General features: G+C 42.6%; 1 protein-coding gene across 3 annotated transcripts; it reads left to right on the top strand.

Annotated features, from left to right (window-relative positions):
- The first annotated feature begins 317 nt into the window (after nucleotides 1-317).
- On the top strand, nucleotides 318-15686 carry RPS6KB1 (ribosomal protein S6 kinase B1). 3 transcript variants are annotated; one of them, XM_066333504.1, is made up of 15 exons: nucleotides 318-497; nucleotides 3658-3707; nucleotides 4294-4414; nucleotides 5071-5139; nucleotides 5563-5710; nucleotides 6330-6387; nucleotides 6694-6794; nucleotides 7667-7757; nucleotides 7962-8052; nucleotides 8352-8459; nucleotides 8756-8818; nucleotides 9560-9637; nucleotides 10984-11091; nucleotides 11664-11776; nucleotides 12270-15686. In XM_066333504.1, exons 1-15 carry the CDS (start codon nucleotides 426-428, stop codon nucleotides 12505-12507), a joined length of 1509 nt encoding a protein of 502 aa, XP_066189601.1. In that variant the 5' UTR covers nucleotides 318-425; the 3' UTR covers nucleotides 12508-15686. The 3 variants fall into 3 exon arrangements, 2 of the variants coding, with proteins under 2 accessions (XP_066189601.1, XP_066189602.1); XM_066333505.1 differs by lacking the exons at nucleotides 10984-11091; nucleotides 11664-11776; nucleotides 12270-15686 and adding an exon at nucleotides 10798-10977; XR_010745127.1 differs by lacking the exons at nucleotides 9560-9637; nucleotides 10984-11091; nucleotides 11664-11776; nucleotides 12270-15686 and having other exon boundaries at nucleotides 7962-8056; nucleotides 8756-8819.
- The last annotated feature ends 96 nt before the right edge of the window (nucleotides 15687-15782 follow it).

A 15782-nucleotide genomic window follows, 5' to 3' on the forward strand; every position in this document is an offset into this window, starting at 1 on the left:
GGGCACGGCTTTGGCCGCCGCGGCCCCTCAGCGCTCCCTCACCTCATCGCCGCCGGCCCCGCTTCGAAGGGCCCGCGTGGCGCCTGCGCAGAGCGCGCTCCGGGCAGACGGGCACGGCGTTCCCTCCCGCGGTGGCTTCACAGCGCCCCGTGCGCACGCGCCGCCCGCGCGGCTTCACCGCGGCCTGTGCGCAGGCGCAGCTCCGGTAACGGGGCCGGGCGGGCGCGCGGCGCGTTCACCGCGCAGCTTCGGCGGGGCCGGGCGGCGCGCTGCGCGTGCGCGGCGGGGCGCGGGCGGGGCGGGGGCGCAGGCGCGCTGCGGCCGCGCAGCCGGTGATGGCGGCCGCGGCGGCGCTGCGGGGCGCGGGCCCATGAGGCGGCGCAGGCCCCGGGCACCCGGCGGAGCCAGCGAGGGGCGGCGGCGCCATGGCGGGAGTGTTCGACATCGATCTGGACCAGCCCGAGGACGCGGGCTCAGACGAGGAGCTGGAGGAGGGGGTGAGAGCGGCGGCCGGGCCGGGGAGGGAGCGGGGGAGGCCGCGGGGCCTGAGGGAGGGAGGGCGCGGGAGGCGCCGCGGGGCCGGGCGGGGGCCGCGCTGAGGCGGCGGCGGGAGCGCGGCGAGGCCGGGCACGGCCCGAACCGGCCGCGCCGCCCCGCTCCATCCGCGCCCGGAGCGGCTCGGGGCTGCGGGCACCGCCGCACCTCTGCCCCGCCGAACTTCGGCGTTGGGATTCCCGGCACAAGCGCCGCAGCGGGGTGGGTTTTTAAAAAAAAAAAAAAAAAAAAAATTATTTCTTGTCACATGTCCGAACGTCAGTGCAGAAATGCCGATGTTTCTGGAGCCGTGTAAAGTCGCCGCTCTCGCGCCAAAATTAAAAGCAGAGGTTTAAAATGCTGCGTTAGGCGGGTCGGCGGCTGTTCGCATCTCGTGCTTTCGTGAGCAGTGCACCTGATAATGGGCAGTTTGCAGCTCGTGATGTTCATCTAGATCGTGTCAAAGCTTTAGCGGGGCTTGATTGCATCATCTCTGTTTACATTTTTCTAGATCTTCTGTTGGTTTTTGATATTGTTTTGTATGTTAGCGGTTTGCTGTTGCTCAAACTACCACTGCATTTATTTTTTGCTCTTTAAATACTCATGACAGTCTTGGCGTCTTTGAGATCACGGAATTGTGGAACGATTTGGGTTGGAGTGGACCTTAAAGATCATCTTTAAGGGCAGGGACACTTATCCCAGGCTGCTCCAAGCTCTGTCCTTGGACACTTCCAGGGATGGGGCAACCACAGCTTCTCTGGGCACCCTGTGCCAGGGGCTCTCCACACTCCCAGGGCGGAATTTCCCCCAAATATCCAATCTAAACCTCTGTGCTCTTGTCAAAAGTCCCTTCTGTGTTTGCTGTAGATTCCCTCCAGGTATTTCTCTCTGGGAGATGAGCAGAATATTCTGTTACCCACACTCCATGTAACCTGTAAGGACGTTGTTTGACAGCTGAAGGCTTGAGAGCTTCTCAACCTGCAGGGAAAGCTGTCACCTCAGTAATCAATAAAACACTTGGCTTTAGAAAAGGTCGCTTGCATCACCCTGTTAATGCTGCCAAGAACAGGTTCTGAGCGAGGTGGCAAGAAAGTTGAGTTTGTTCTCCCCTGTGTTCCTGTAATTCAGTCTCGGGGAACAATTAAACCATTGTGGATTTTAAAACCTTGCCACGACTGAGGTTTTTATGGACAGCCTTGGTTGGTCTCAGGTGCCGTTTGGCAAACAGATAAAAGGAGGGTGAGAATGGGGGCTTGAGGTGAAAACAAGCCGACAGCAGGGAATGTTAAAAGAGCAAGGAAGGAGGGGGAACATCAGGAATGTGTCAGGGGAACAGCATTCCAGGGGAAATTATCCCCACAGCGTGTGTCCTGCAAGGAATCAAGGATCAAGGAATGAGCCAAGGGGATGCTCAGGAGTGTGCTGTCAAATTTTTGGTGTTGGTTCCTGGTATCTCCCAAAAACTGAGTCCAGGAGGAGCCCAGACAGCTCAGTGATGGGTTTGAGTAGGCACAGCCAACCTGGGGAATCTGCAGCGTTGTTTAAAAGGAGTTTCCTCAAAAGCCATGTGGTTGTTTGCACTAATTATTATGGTCAAGAAAGCCTCAGCCTTAATTTGGGTGTTTGTAATAAATGAAACAGTGTATGGACTGAAGGGCTGGTGGCTTCCCAGCGCCTTTCTTGGGGTTGTGAAATGAGAAGAAACCTTGAAAAAAACACCAGAACGGTGTCTGAAGTGAATTTTGGTGAAATTAATTCTGAGAATAAAACCCAAAGTTCACAGGAGCAAGAGCAGCACGTGTAAACTTTGCCAGAACCATTGGGTAACAGGAGGAGTTGCTCTGGGAACTGAGGGGTGTTTATTCTCTGGGTTGAATTTTTTAAAATTCATTTGTTGGCATCTAAGAGTGGGGTCAAGGGCAGCTTTAGTGGCTTTTATTGTGAAACATGTCAATAAGCTGGATTTCTCTAATAAATGTCAACAGGAGGACATGAGCTGGCAGCTCTCTGAGCTGGAAACAAACCTGATCTTTTGGACTCCTTAATTGCCTGTGGTGTTAGGAGGTGGATCCAAGAGTTAAATTCCCCTTTAGATCACCCAAAATAAACCAGCCTCTGTAAACTTTAACGTTGAAATGGTCTGGAAACTGTTGAAAGATTTGAGTTTTCTTTGGTTAGTGTTTTCACTTGGATAATATTTTAAAATGCACTCCTTGGCTTGGACTGATTTTTGCAGATGTCAGTGAGTTTTCTTTTTCTTCTGCTTCTCTGAATTTCACAGGTCACTCAGTATATTTATTTTCAGTCTGTAGGTCCCAGGCTGTTCACCACAAACTCACAGTTGTTATTTTGTGTCCATATTTTTAAAAATAAGAATGTGACAGTGCAGTCTGAAGCTCACTAGAAGCTTGCCCATGACATTCTGTTTGTGTTCAGTCCAGCTGTCTGCTGCCTTTGCACTTCTTTTGCCGTGTAGAGCCACAGAGAGAGGGAAGGGATCAGGTTAAAAATTCTTTGAGGAAAATATCTCTTCAGAATTAAACCACATTTATTAATAGTGGCTGGTTCTGATGCTGAAGTGCAGGAACTTCTTCAGTACTGATTGTTGGTCAGGAAATGTGTTTAACATCAGAGCAAAGCTCAATTCTTTCATCACAATTGGGACTTACCAATCTAAAATAATAAGTCCTTCTCAGCAGATTGTTTGTTTCTAGTGCAGATGAGTCCCAGTTCATCTGTTCACATAATCTTTATTATTGCTCTAATTTGCATAGTACTGCAATAGGACTCCAAAATCTTCTGTGTAAGAGGAATTTTTAAGAAATTTGCAGTACCTTAACCTTTTTCAATTCACTTGGGGGTGTGAAATTGTGCCTTTTAAATATTTAAGTGGTTGAATAGCAATGCAGCCAGGTAAGACAGAGATTCCCTGTTTGAGGCACATAGCATTACTGCAAACAGAATTTAGTAGATTTTTTCATCTTCTGATAATTCTTTATTCCTGACCTATTTATAATTATATAGAGATTTTGCCTTTATAACTTAAAAAGTTGCTATGCACATCAGTGCATTTATTTTATTGCTTTCCTGTTTCTGATTCATCTTTTTTCTTCTCATCCCCAGGGTCAATTAAGTGAGAGCATGGACCATGGAGGAGTTGGCCAATATGACCTGTAAGTTGCTGCTAGAAAATATTCTGTAGCATTCATGCCAACCACAGATAACCTCTGATTTTGTTATATTGTTAAGGTAACTAGAAAATTTTGTTCCATTTTGAGTCATTTTTAGATGTTTCGCTATTTCCTCACATTCAAATTTGTCAATTGTATCTTGAAATAAAAGAATAATAATAAAAAGAATTCTGGTGAAAGCTGCTCTTTGTCTTTTGATCCTTGTTTCTGCCAACAAATCTCTTCCCTTTGAATAATATTTCTAATACGGATATAACGATATGAAGAAATACCTGAGTCAGTTTGAGGTTTTCATCCTCTAAACTTAATTCTGGTGCAATGCATTAAATTGAAGGGGGGGTGAAGGAAATCTTGATACTATAAATCCCCCAAATCTGCAGGTAACCTTGTCAGTGCAAGCTGCAGCTTTGCACACACTAAACAACAATTCCTGGTGCTGGGAGCTCTCCCCACCTCCCAGGCTTGTCCCTGTTAGGTCACACAGACACTTCCCAGGGAGTCAATGCTTTCAGTAGCTCAGTTCTCAGTAGCAGGCAGACTCACAGAGCCTCGTTCTGCTTTTCTGCAGTGGGATGGAGCATTGTGAGAAGTTTGAGATCTCCGAGACCAGCGTGAACAGAGGCCCCGAGAAGATCCGCCCGGAGTGCTTCGAGCTGCTGCGCGTGCTGGGCAAGGGCGGCTACGGCAAGGTCAGCACCCTGCAGCCCCAAGGCCTGCCCAGCCTCGGGGCTCCCTCGCTCTGCTCCCATTTCCCCACCTCTGGAAAGTCCATTCTGCCAGGGGCAGTGATCCAGAACCAGCCCCAGCCGCCAGAATCGGTGTCGCGGCACTGAGGTCTTGGGCAGAGCCTCGCCCGCTGGAAGCAGCAGGGAACGGCCCAAACTCATTCTGCATCTAGTCTCTGCCTCTTGCCTTGTAGTTTGTGGCTGATTTCTCCTCTCTGTCTTGCACAACTTTGCTTTTTAGCATGTTCATGCAGCCGAAAGATGTGATTTTTCATCCAGCTGAAATCTGTGATTTTTTTTTTTTCCCTTAATGGGTGTAGTTGCTCAGTCTTTTCTGATAACGCTTCAGTGAAAATGTTTCTTTATCACAAAAGTACTAAGTTGAGTATTTTGGTTTGGACTTCTGTCTTTGGGAGCTCTCTCATGTTTTTCCTGGAAAGAGAACTAGACTGCTGGTATATTGAATTTAAAAGGTTAAAGTAAATTACAGAAAGTGAAGTCAAATCAATAATCTTCAGTACTTATGCTGATCTTTCCTGATCTTGCACACCTTTGCCTTTTAGCATGTGGGAGTTGATGCAGCTGAAATAAGTGATTGCCATTGTGTTGGTGTTGTTTAGGTGTTTCAAGTACGGAAAGTAACCGGAGCAAACACCGGAAAAATATTTGCCATGAAAGTTCTTAAAAAGGTAACCTGAATTTCATTACTCTCTGAATCTAAAAGAAAAGAAATCTATCCCTCCATTTACCTTTTAGAATTATCTAATGATTTAATAGACCTAAAAATAAGTTCTAGAATATATAGAGTTTTTATTTAGATAGAGTTTGAATTAGAATTAAACTTCAAATTTTTCTGTCTGGATAATTCTCAGCAGCTCATTCAAATAGGTCAGGAGGTCCTTTCCAGCCTAAATTATTGTGTCATTCTATGAAATAAAGACTTAAACTTCTGCAAGAAACCTCTTATGTAGATACTGTAGTGAAATGTAATTTTTTAACACTGCTGCTAACTCACATGTAGTGTTGTAATTTAATAAACTCAGGATTGAACTCAATACAAAAGTCTGCCTTGTTCAGTATGTTCTGTGCTCACATATCCCTGCTTTTTGCAGGCAATGATTGTAAGGAATGCCAAGGATACAGCTCACACAAAAGCAGAGAGGAATATCCTGGAGGAAGTGAAACATCCCTTCATTGTAGACTTAATTTATGCCTTTCAGACTGGTGGAAAACTCTACCTCATCCTTGAGTATCTCAGTGGTCAGTATATGACATTCTTTTATCTCCTTCTTGGGCTCTTACACAATCAAGAATTTGGGATTCTTACCCTACAAATAAAAGGCCAGTTAATGATGGCTTGATGTCTTAAACTGAAACAGGTTTGTATTAAAAATGCACAGAAGAACATGAGTAAACTTTCTAATTCCATACAATAAAGAGGAATGAAACATAAAATAGTTGTTTTTCATAACAGTAGAGGAGAGAAGAAGTTTAAGACTTTTCCTTGCACTAGATTTTGGGGTTTTTGTGTATTCTGTGCAGTCCTTCAGAGGGTTCAGTCCTTGCAGGCTTTTTGTGGCAGAAGAAAGCGTTATCTTTATTTCACCATTAGTGAAACAGACACAGGTTAGAAACAATTTTTTCAAGCTGTAACAACAGAAAAAGGGGACAGAAATGCTGTTGTTTTTTAAATGCTGATTTCTTCAGATTGCTGGAATCCTGAAGGTAACAGAATAGTGGCTCAGTTGTTTTTCTGTGAAACAGCCTGTTGTGCAGCAGGCAAAAATACCTGTTGCTTTTAGCTTTCCTAGAAACCAGACTTTTGACTGACTTGAAATGATACTTTTAATTGAGTACAATCTATTTTTTCTCATGACAGGAGGAGAACTATTTATGCAGTTAGAGAGAGAAGGGATATTTATGGAAGACACAGCTTGGTAAGCAAAGCTATTTTTGTAAATTAATAGTTTGGGTTCTTCTCCAAATGCTTCAACTATATTTAACTGCTCATTCATTTTAGAGTGCAGTGAAAGAGCAGTTCAGTGGGTTTGGGGAGGGTGGACATGTCTTCACCAGTTTGTGCTGGTGGAACTCCAGTCTTCCATCAGTGGAGGCTCCACTGCTGGCTGCTCAGTGAGGCTCTGTCCACAGGGCTGTGGTCAAGGTTTAGGGATTAAAAACTCTGAAAGCCTTGCTTAAGATGCTCTGCATGATTGAATATGTCTGATTCTGTTTCCTTCCAGCTTTTACTTGGCAGAAATCTCAATGGCACTGGGGCACTTGCATCAAAAAGGAATCATCTACCGGGATCTGAAGCCAGAAAATATCATGCTCAATCATCAAGGTACAAACTGGTCATGAGTCAGGCTGCTACTCCTGTGAAAACAATTCTCCCAAAGGTCACACCACCTCAGTTTGAGGTGAATCTCAGCAGGGTTGTTAGCACTCCTGAGATAAGTGAAGAGCTCCAGAGCTAGTTGCCCTCAAACACTGCTTCCTTGGTTTAACAGGCCCCAGCAAGCTCAAGTTCCATGGACCCAGGTGTGTTTTGAGTGGTTGATTTGCCTTTTCTGCACCTCTGGAGTTTTTTTTTCTTCTGCTGGATCATTGTGAAGTAGAACCTATGACATTTTAGTCAATGGGGATGGCTGATGGTAGGAAAGACAGTTTGGGTAGGATGCCAAATCATCTGTGGCTGAAATGACTTTGCCAGCAGCTGACACTTCCCACTGACAGCAGTTTCAGTTTCTGATTGCACTGTTCCAGTGACTGTGTGACACTGATTAGTCTGGCAATCTGTAGCACCCAGAATTTTTATGTTTTCTTAAACAACTTATTTACTTAGTCTCAGTCTTTGTACTGAATTATTCAGAGCGTTTTACAGTTTGTTGAAGATCGTTCTGTGAATTTTGAAGCAAGCAGTAAAATTCAGTAACCTACTTCTTTAGCTAAATGATGCTCTACAGTCTTTATGTTTAAATACATTTGTCTGTATCTGAATACATTTTGGGAGTTTGTCAAGTGGCAGCACTTGGTTTTCTCTGTAAGTGTGATTACCTTGTTCTGTTTTCTGGCTGCATTGCTTTGTCAGACCACATGTGGAAGTAACTCAGAATAATTACATATCCATATTAAAAATTCCTTCATTTTTCTCAATGTTACATCTACAAATGGCAGAATTCTGACAAGTCTGAAATTTGATCTGTTTAATTTCAGGTCATGTCAAACTGACTGACTTCGGGTTATGTAAAGAATCCATTCACGATGGAACAGTCACACACACATTCTGTGGAACTATTGAATACATGTGAGCTGCATGATGAAATACAAAAGTATTGCTCTGCTCTGGGGGTAATGGCTGTGTTTTGCCTTTTTTTAACTGGTGGTTCATGTGTTCAGTCACTTAGGACAGCTTTACTTGATAAAATGGGGTTTTGCTTGAAAACTAGCAGTCACAATTAGTATTAAGCTCATTAAAACTCTTTCATATTTTTGATTTTTCTGCTTATAGGGCCCCTGAAATCTTGATGAGGAGTGGGCATAACCGTGCTGTGGACTGGTGGAGTTTGGGGGCATTAATGTATGACATGCTGACTGGAGCAGTAGGTGCACAGTTATAATTGCATGTATTTCCCTTTGTAGCTTTTCTGCTTCCCTGTACCCTAACTCAGCTGCATGTATAAATACATATCTATTTTATATATATTATATGTATATATGTATATACACACACTGCAAGTAATACAGCTCTCAGGTTTGCCTACAGACCATGAGCTGCTTTTATCCAAACAGTGCCTATTTGTAGTAATTTTACCTGCTTTATAAAAACTGAAGTGAGTTCTGTGTACACAAAGATCTGAACAAATCCTCTTTTTCCTCTTGTTTCAATGGTGCTTTCCAGCCTCCTTTCACTGGGGAGAACAGAAAGAAAACAATTGACAAGATTCTCAAGTGTAAACTCAACTTGCCTCCCTACCTCACACAAGAAGCCAGAGATCTGCTTAAAAAGGTAGAATTTTAATGACTGTCAGTACTCCACATGTATGTAGAAAGTAGAAATATAATGATAGCACTGGTGGCTGTTCAGTTCAAGCTTGGATTATTACTGATTAAGTCACTTTTTTGTGAGTTGTACAGAAAGTGATTTCCCTTGAAAACACAACTGTTTTCAAGTGAATGCAGATTTTTCTGATTGTTCTGTATTCATTCTGCATGCTACTCATTGAAATGATGATTCATGGCAGAACTAGTCTGGTTATAACAGCCTAAGTAATTCTGCTTTTTTGGATGTTATTTCTCATCAAGCTGCTAAAAAGAAATGCTGCCTCACGTCTAGGAGCTGGTCCTGGAGATGCTGGAGAAGTTCAGGTAACTTGACCTAAACTTGAGACTTCTTAAATGACCTCATTGAAAAGAAAAGAGCTTTGAAGGTACCTCAGGGAAGGAAAGTGTGTGTCTTGAAGGGTAATGAGCAGAAAGGCAGCCACATGTGACACCTCATCAAAATCTGAAGTCCTTAAAGCTTAACAAAAGCAGCTGTCTACCTATTTGAGATTTGGAAAATAACTACTGCAAGACAGAAGCTAAGGCATAGAAGATCTTTTCTAGTAGTTGCACAATGATAATTGTGCAGCCCTGGAAGGGTGAGGATACTCTCAGCAGTCTGGTGAAAAACTTGCCAACTTTGTATTGGTTCAGCTAATTGAAGGGAAGAGTGTGGCATTGCAGCCTGACTCTGTTTCTGTGGTGATACTGACAAGTATTAGAGAGTCCTCCATATTTCACAGTTCTGATCATTTGTCGTTCATGCAGTGTTTTGTCATGGTTTAACTTCTAAAGTTGGGAAATGAGAGGTATTTTGCATGTAAACTGGCTTTTTCTAACACTTCCAAGGAAATGGGGACGTGCTGTCTGACTTGGAGGTGTGATCTCAATCCTCAGCTCTTCCAGCTACTCCGAGCTGGTGCTGCAGAATATTCTACACTAAACCAAATGTGATTTTGGGAAGAAACATCCCAGAGAAAGGCCCTGGCTAGAACATGCTAATGGTGGACCTCTGGGCTTTGTGCCCTGGGGCAGGTGCTGACTGTGCTGTTGTGTCCCCTGCAGGCTCACGCCTTCTTCAGACACATCAACTGGGATGAGCTGCTGGCGCGCAAGGTGGAACCTCCTTTTAAACCCTTATTGGTATGTACTGGGAGTACTGGGAGAGAGAGATTCCCTGTGTGCCTTCAGCAAAGCTCTTCATAAAACTTAGAAACGTTCACTTGACACACTGGAGTGCCACTGGTTCGTGGTACTTGAGTTAGATCAACTCAGGGCTCAGATTCACTCTCAGTTAAAGCTGGCAGATCTGATCTAGCACCTGGTCTGCTTCAGTCTGAGTTCTTCCTGCTTCTGACCCGTAGGTTGAACAGACCTGCAAGTGCAGTTCACTCTGAGATCAGCTTCTAAACCCTCTACAGTAAGTCAGTACTTAGTTTCAACTAGATAGAGTTGCTAAGCAAAAGTAAATTAAATCACCTAATTAAGCATATTTTCTGTGGTTGCTTATTAATCTTTACATCTTGTGCGTTATAAGCACAAGACTCTAGAGTTTACCTCAAACCAGCAATGTGATGAACAAGTTCTTATTATCCCATCTTGTATCTGGATGGTGTCTGTTTTTCCCTCTGGGTACAATCAGCTCCAGCAGCTGTGGGTATTGCCACCTCTGTAATTCCCAGCTACTAGAATTCTCACTTAAGACTGGCTTAAGCATCACTAATGTCAAGCATTCTACAGCCTGGGAACTCCAGACTTTTTTCCCCCCTCACCCTTTGGAATGGAATTCAGAAAGACTCAAGACTGATATTTCCAAATATTTTTCTGAAGGTGGTTTGGGGTTTTTCTGTTAATAGTGATTTTATGGAAGTCTCCTGTATGAACCAGATGGTTTTTCCACTTCTGCTTCCATGGTTGCGTGAAGGCTGCACAAATGAATACCTGCTGCCTTCCCAGAGACTCATGGGAATAAAGAAGGGATTCTGGAATTACTGTTGTTCTTTGAGCAAATGAAACAGTATTCCTCATAATCACTTATTCCAGAGTTGTCCTCTCTCCCTCAGACTATAAACACTTCTATAGCTGCAAAAATGGGACAAAACTATCTGGAGGGGCCTCCAAAAACTAAATAGTTGCAACTGTTCTCTACTGGTTGTGACAAGGGCTGAACTTGCAAGAAACTGGCATTGTATTTCTAAAACTTTTTGTTTGTAACTTGAGAAATTTTTTTGAAGGCATCTTTTTAATTTGTGTTCCTTTTTGATCCATAATTTTTGCCCCTCCCCCTTGCCTTTATTTCTCAGTGTCAGTGCCCATAGTGACCTCCCAGTGGCAGCGACAGGATTCCGACACCACTCCAGGGTTTTCCTCCAGCAGAGCTCTGCCAAAAACCCATGGAATGAACTCCATCCAGAGGCTGCACTGCTCACCGCTGAGCCATTTGGTTGATATCTGTAATATAAACCCTTAATCATTTTGTTTTTGCAAAGCAATCTGAAGAGGATGTGAGCCAGTTTGATTCAAAGTTTACACGTCAGACACCTGTTGATAGCCCAGATGACTCAACTCTCAGTGAAAGTGCCAACCAGGTCTTTCTGGTGAGTGAGCCAGGGACAAGTGAGGAGTGACTGTGGAGAGGGAGGTTTGCTACTGGAAATGGGGACATTCCAGCTAAATTCATTCCTTTGACTCCTAACACCTTGAAGCAAACTCTCATGAACTAAACCCAAATCCTGTAACAGGTCTTTAAAGGCTTTGAAAATACTTTGCTTATTGCTGACGTTTTCTTTATAGAGCAGCCAACAAACTGTGCTGCCCTTGTGGAATGTCAGCATTCTGATTCAGAGTGGCACTGTGAACCCTGCACATGGCATTGCTTTCACAGCCATGCAGAGACAACAATGGCCAGTCTATAGAGCAAAATTAAATAAATTGAGTGTGCCTGTGCGAATCTGGGATCTGAGGAGAAGTAGCTGGGGTGTAGCAACTCCCTGAAGTCCCACTGTTTGCTTCAAGGAGTGAGTAAGGGCTCCTTTGTCTACAATGACTCTTCTTTTTATCATTTTCCTATAAATGATCTATAATTAATAAGCCTGTAATGAAATAAATGACTGCAGAAGTGAATGCAGACCTTGCCTGTGAGTTGCAGTGCCTGTTTCCTGTTTTGCAGGGTTTTACCTATGTGGCTCCATCTGTACTTGAAAGCGTAAAAGAGAAATTTTCTTTTGAACCAAAAATTCGATCACCTCGCAGATTCATAGGTAGCCCCAGGACACCAGTCAGGTACTTTATCTTCTTTTCTTTCTAATACACTTTTTGACAAGTAGTTGAAGCACTAGAAATAAAAAATGCAGCCTTGCTTCTGAGTAAGCCCAGCACTTCGATTGGAAGTGATTCTGTTTTATAAACCACATTACTAAAGACAAATCTGTGGTGTTGAGCAGCACATGAAGTTGTAATTTCTTGCTTTTCATTGCTGATACGGCCTCAGAGTGGTGACTTTGATACAGCTAAAATTGTTTCAGAACATCCTGAGCACTAAAGAATCGTGTTAGTACAGAAAAAGCCTCCTGCAACCACCTCGAAATGAGAGAATTGTACAAGAGACTCTGTACAAGAAGCCAGACAATAGAAATTTCTCAAACTCCTGCAACTGGGAGGAAGAATTAGAATTGCTTCTCCATAGGCACTTGAGTGCAGTTTCCTGCAGAGTAAGGGAAATACCTTGGTGCTGTGTATGTGTCCATCTCTGATTTTTGTATTTCTTGTTTTAAAGCCCTGTCAAGTTTTCCCCGGGGGAATTCTGGGCGAGAGGTGCTTCAGCCGGCGCATCCAACACCCAGCCACCTGTGGAATACCCGATGGAGACCAGTGGGATTGAACAAATGGATGTGACAGTCTGTGGAGAGGCTTCAGCACCACTTCCAATCCGGCAACCAAACTCTGGGCCCTACAAAAAACAGGCTTTCCCCATGATTTCCAAACGACCGGAGCACTTGCGCATGAATCTATGACAACACCATTTCCCCAAGCCTTGGAAGGTGGAAAAACCAAGAGCGGACACGAGCCCCCTCCTTGAAGTTGAAATTTGAGGGGCTTGCTTGGTTTACTTTGAAAAAAGTGACAGTATCAAAGAATCGGTCATTGCACAGAGAGACTTGGAAAGCAAAGAAAAAAAAACGGATTTTTTTTTTCCTGTCAATCAATGGTGCATAAAAAAAAAACAACAACAAAAACAAACCACAAACAAACTTTAGCAAAATGGTATTGCAGAACTCTAGGCACATCATCTTACTGATTCCAGTGACATCTTCTCACCTTATCAAGGATCTTTCAGCTTGAGAGCTCGAAACTGACAGTATTAAGGGGCAGGATGTTGCTTCAGAATCACTGGTGTAGTCGTGAATGTGTCGAGGAGGGTTGGCCCTTTCACTAGGCAGAGTTTGGAATGCCTGCAGGCTTGCAGCTGAGGGGTAATTAGCATGCAAGCTTCGTTAAGCGGTTTCCTACAATGGGGTGGAATCAAAGAGGAAAGCTAAACTTAATTGGTGTTTCACATTCAAAACATAATGAGGTTTTTTTATATATATATATTAAAAAAATATATATTTTTCAAATAGATTTTTTTGATTCAGCTCATTATGGAAAGTATCCCAAAATGAAAAAGGCAAACTTAATTGGTTGCTGTGAAGAAAGTTCGAGGCTCTAGTTCTGATTCTCCTCCTCATGAACCAACCAATCAATAAATGAATCACTCACTGACCAGCCTGGCAGTGTGGGGTGGGAGAGAACTGTTTCCCTGCTTCCCCAGCTGAAATCCCTGTTTGTTCCTGCAAAGACAAATGGATTTAATCAAACAGCAGTGCTGCTATGTTCTAGGCTTAACTGGAAGCCATGGGCTCACACATGTCCTGCTTATTTCATGCCTGTCCTCAGCAGACATTTCACTGGGAAACTTCACTTTTGTACACGCTGGTCCTCAGCTGGGCAGCTCAGATTCTTACCCACAGAGAGATCAACAGTGAGCAGAACACCAGGTCAGTAGAAATCTCTAGGAAGTACCACAGGAAACACAGACAAGTCCTCCAGAGTATAAGGAAATAAATATTTTTGTAACCAGTGGGTAAGAATTTGAGGATTTTTTTAAAATTATTATTATTAATAATAATAATAATAATGAAATTTTGCTTATGGTAGTTCCCTGCCATTATACATTTCTAAATTTATCAACATTTTTTTTTTCTATGCTGGGGCAATAAATCTGCTGATTGTATGAGAAAAGTGTTCAATGGCCTTTCAGTGAATGTCTTCCACAGTGGGTCAGAACTTTAGCAAAACTTTAATTTAGCAAACATGTTCTTAAGGACACTATTTATGTTTTTAAAATTGTCACGATCTGTACAACTGACTTACAGGTACAAAGAATAAAATAAAGGTAAAAACTTTACCTTACTTTAAATACTTCCTGCCTTAAAGAGAAAGCATTTCCATGAACATAGCTGGTGAAAGGGTTAATATCTGCAGAGCTTTACCCTAGAGTTAGAGTGTGGATGGTGTGTGCGTGTGTGTGGAGATGATCATGCAGCTGCATACAAGTCCTGTCACTTTTTGCCTGCCACACGTTGCATTATCTTTTAGTCAAACTGTGCAAAGTCTACTTCTGGGTGTTTCACAACAAGTAGGGATGTTTTTTTATTCCAGATTCTGCTTACTCTGTGGATACTGAATCTTTTTGAGCCATAGGATCCAAGCCATAAAACTCTCTGTAAGCATTGAATCCGATCACAGTGCTCTTTGCTAAAACTGGCAAGGCAGAAGGATTCAGCGATACCTTTGATGCTAGCAAAGAACCAACACAAAAAAATGGTTATGATTGAGCAAAAAATTAGTTTTGTTTTGGGTTGGTTTTTTTTTTTTTTAGCTTCCTGATAAGCCTTTTGTTGAAAAATATAATTTTTTTTTCTTCTAGTTTGAGCAGGAAAATCAAGTTACCTTACAGTGACAGACTGGAAGATGGCCATTGTTCAGTTGGTGACGTGGCCACGGGTGATTTGTGGAACCAAAATCCAGGTGCTCAGTAGTAATCCAGGTGCTCAGTAGTGTTTGCCCTGGGCCTGTCTGCAAACACACAGCACCTGGACTTGCCTGGCATTCACTGAGGGTAAAGGAACTTGGTTAAAAAAAACAACAAAATAACAACTTTTTAGAGGCAGATCTCTCTTGGTCCTAGTTACAGCTAACAGTTGCTTTTTTTTTGTTTGGCTGGATAGAATTGTCCAGTGGAATTGGTTTAATGGCTGGCAAGAATGGCAAGAGTTGTTTGTCTGAGTTCACTGATCAATTTCAAACCCAACCCATTGGTTTTCCAAGGAAATTCCATGTACTGTCAATGTTTCAGCCCGTAGATTGTAAGTTGAATTCCCTACCATAACTGTGAAACTTTGGGAGTGTGACTCAGACAGCAAGCACACACTATGCAATATGGTTTATCCTGTATTTATTTGTAAAAATATCAGACATAGATCCTCTATATATATATATAATAGTGTCAAAATTACTAGTTGTGAACTAAGGGGAGTGGAGTTCTAGCTCCTGTCTGGCTATTTCAGATAAGTGCAGAATGCATTGAATATTGGAGAGCTTAACAAGTGCTTTCTTTTGTTCATTTAAAAATGTCTTAAATTTTTCATTAGAGTATAGAATCTTATTTTTTTTATTTTGTACAAGCTGCGCTTTTTTAATTATAATCACTGAAAAATTCACTATAATTTGATTTTATAGGATTTTTGTAGCATTACAAAAATATAGTAAAACTGAGGTTAATACCTGTTGTGGCTAACCATATAAAAGTATTAAATCTTAAACTTGAACAAAAGTCATATTTTTTTTTACTAGATGTTAAATAGGGAAATATTTTGTTCTGCAGGTCATTATCAGAAAAGGTTTCTAGGTCAGCTGTGTTACCAGCAGTTTTTCTTTTTCCCATTTGATGCAGAAACTATTCTGGTATAAGATATTCAGAATTCCATAATTTTTCTCTGTGGGAGTGATGCATACATTTGACGCCATTCGTGTACTAAATTGTAATTTTGGGAATGCTGGAATAATTCCTACCAAGACTGTCTTAATTGTGCCATCTGACATTTGAATGTCATCCTGGTATTAGCTCATAATAAAAGATAAAAATCAACGAGTCAGTTGTTCTTTGGAATATCCCTTTTCTTTTGCCGTGCTGTTTAAAAGCTGAACTGCTGGAGAACATTTCATATCTGAGTCCACTCACAGTGTA

This window comes from Sylvia atricapilla, chromosome 20, assembly GCF_009819655.1.
Source record: "Sylvia atricapilla isolate bSylAtr1 chromosome 20, bSylAtr1.pri, whole genome shotgun sequence".
NCBI lineage: Eukaryota > Metazoa > Chordata > Aves > Passeriformes > Sylviidae > Sylvia > Sylvia atricapilla.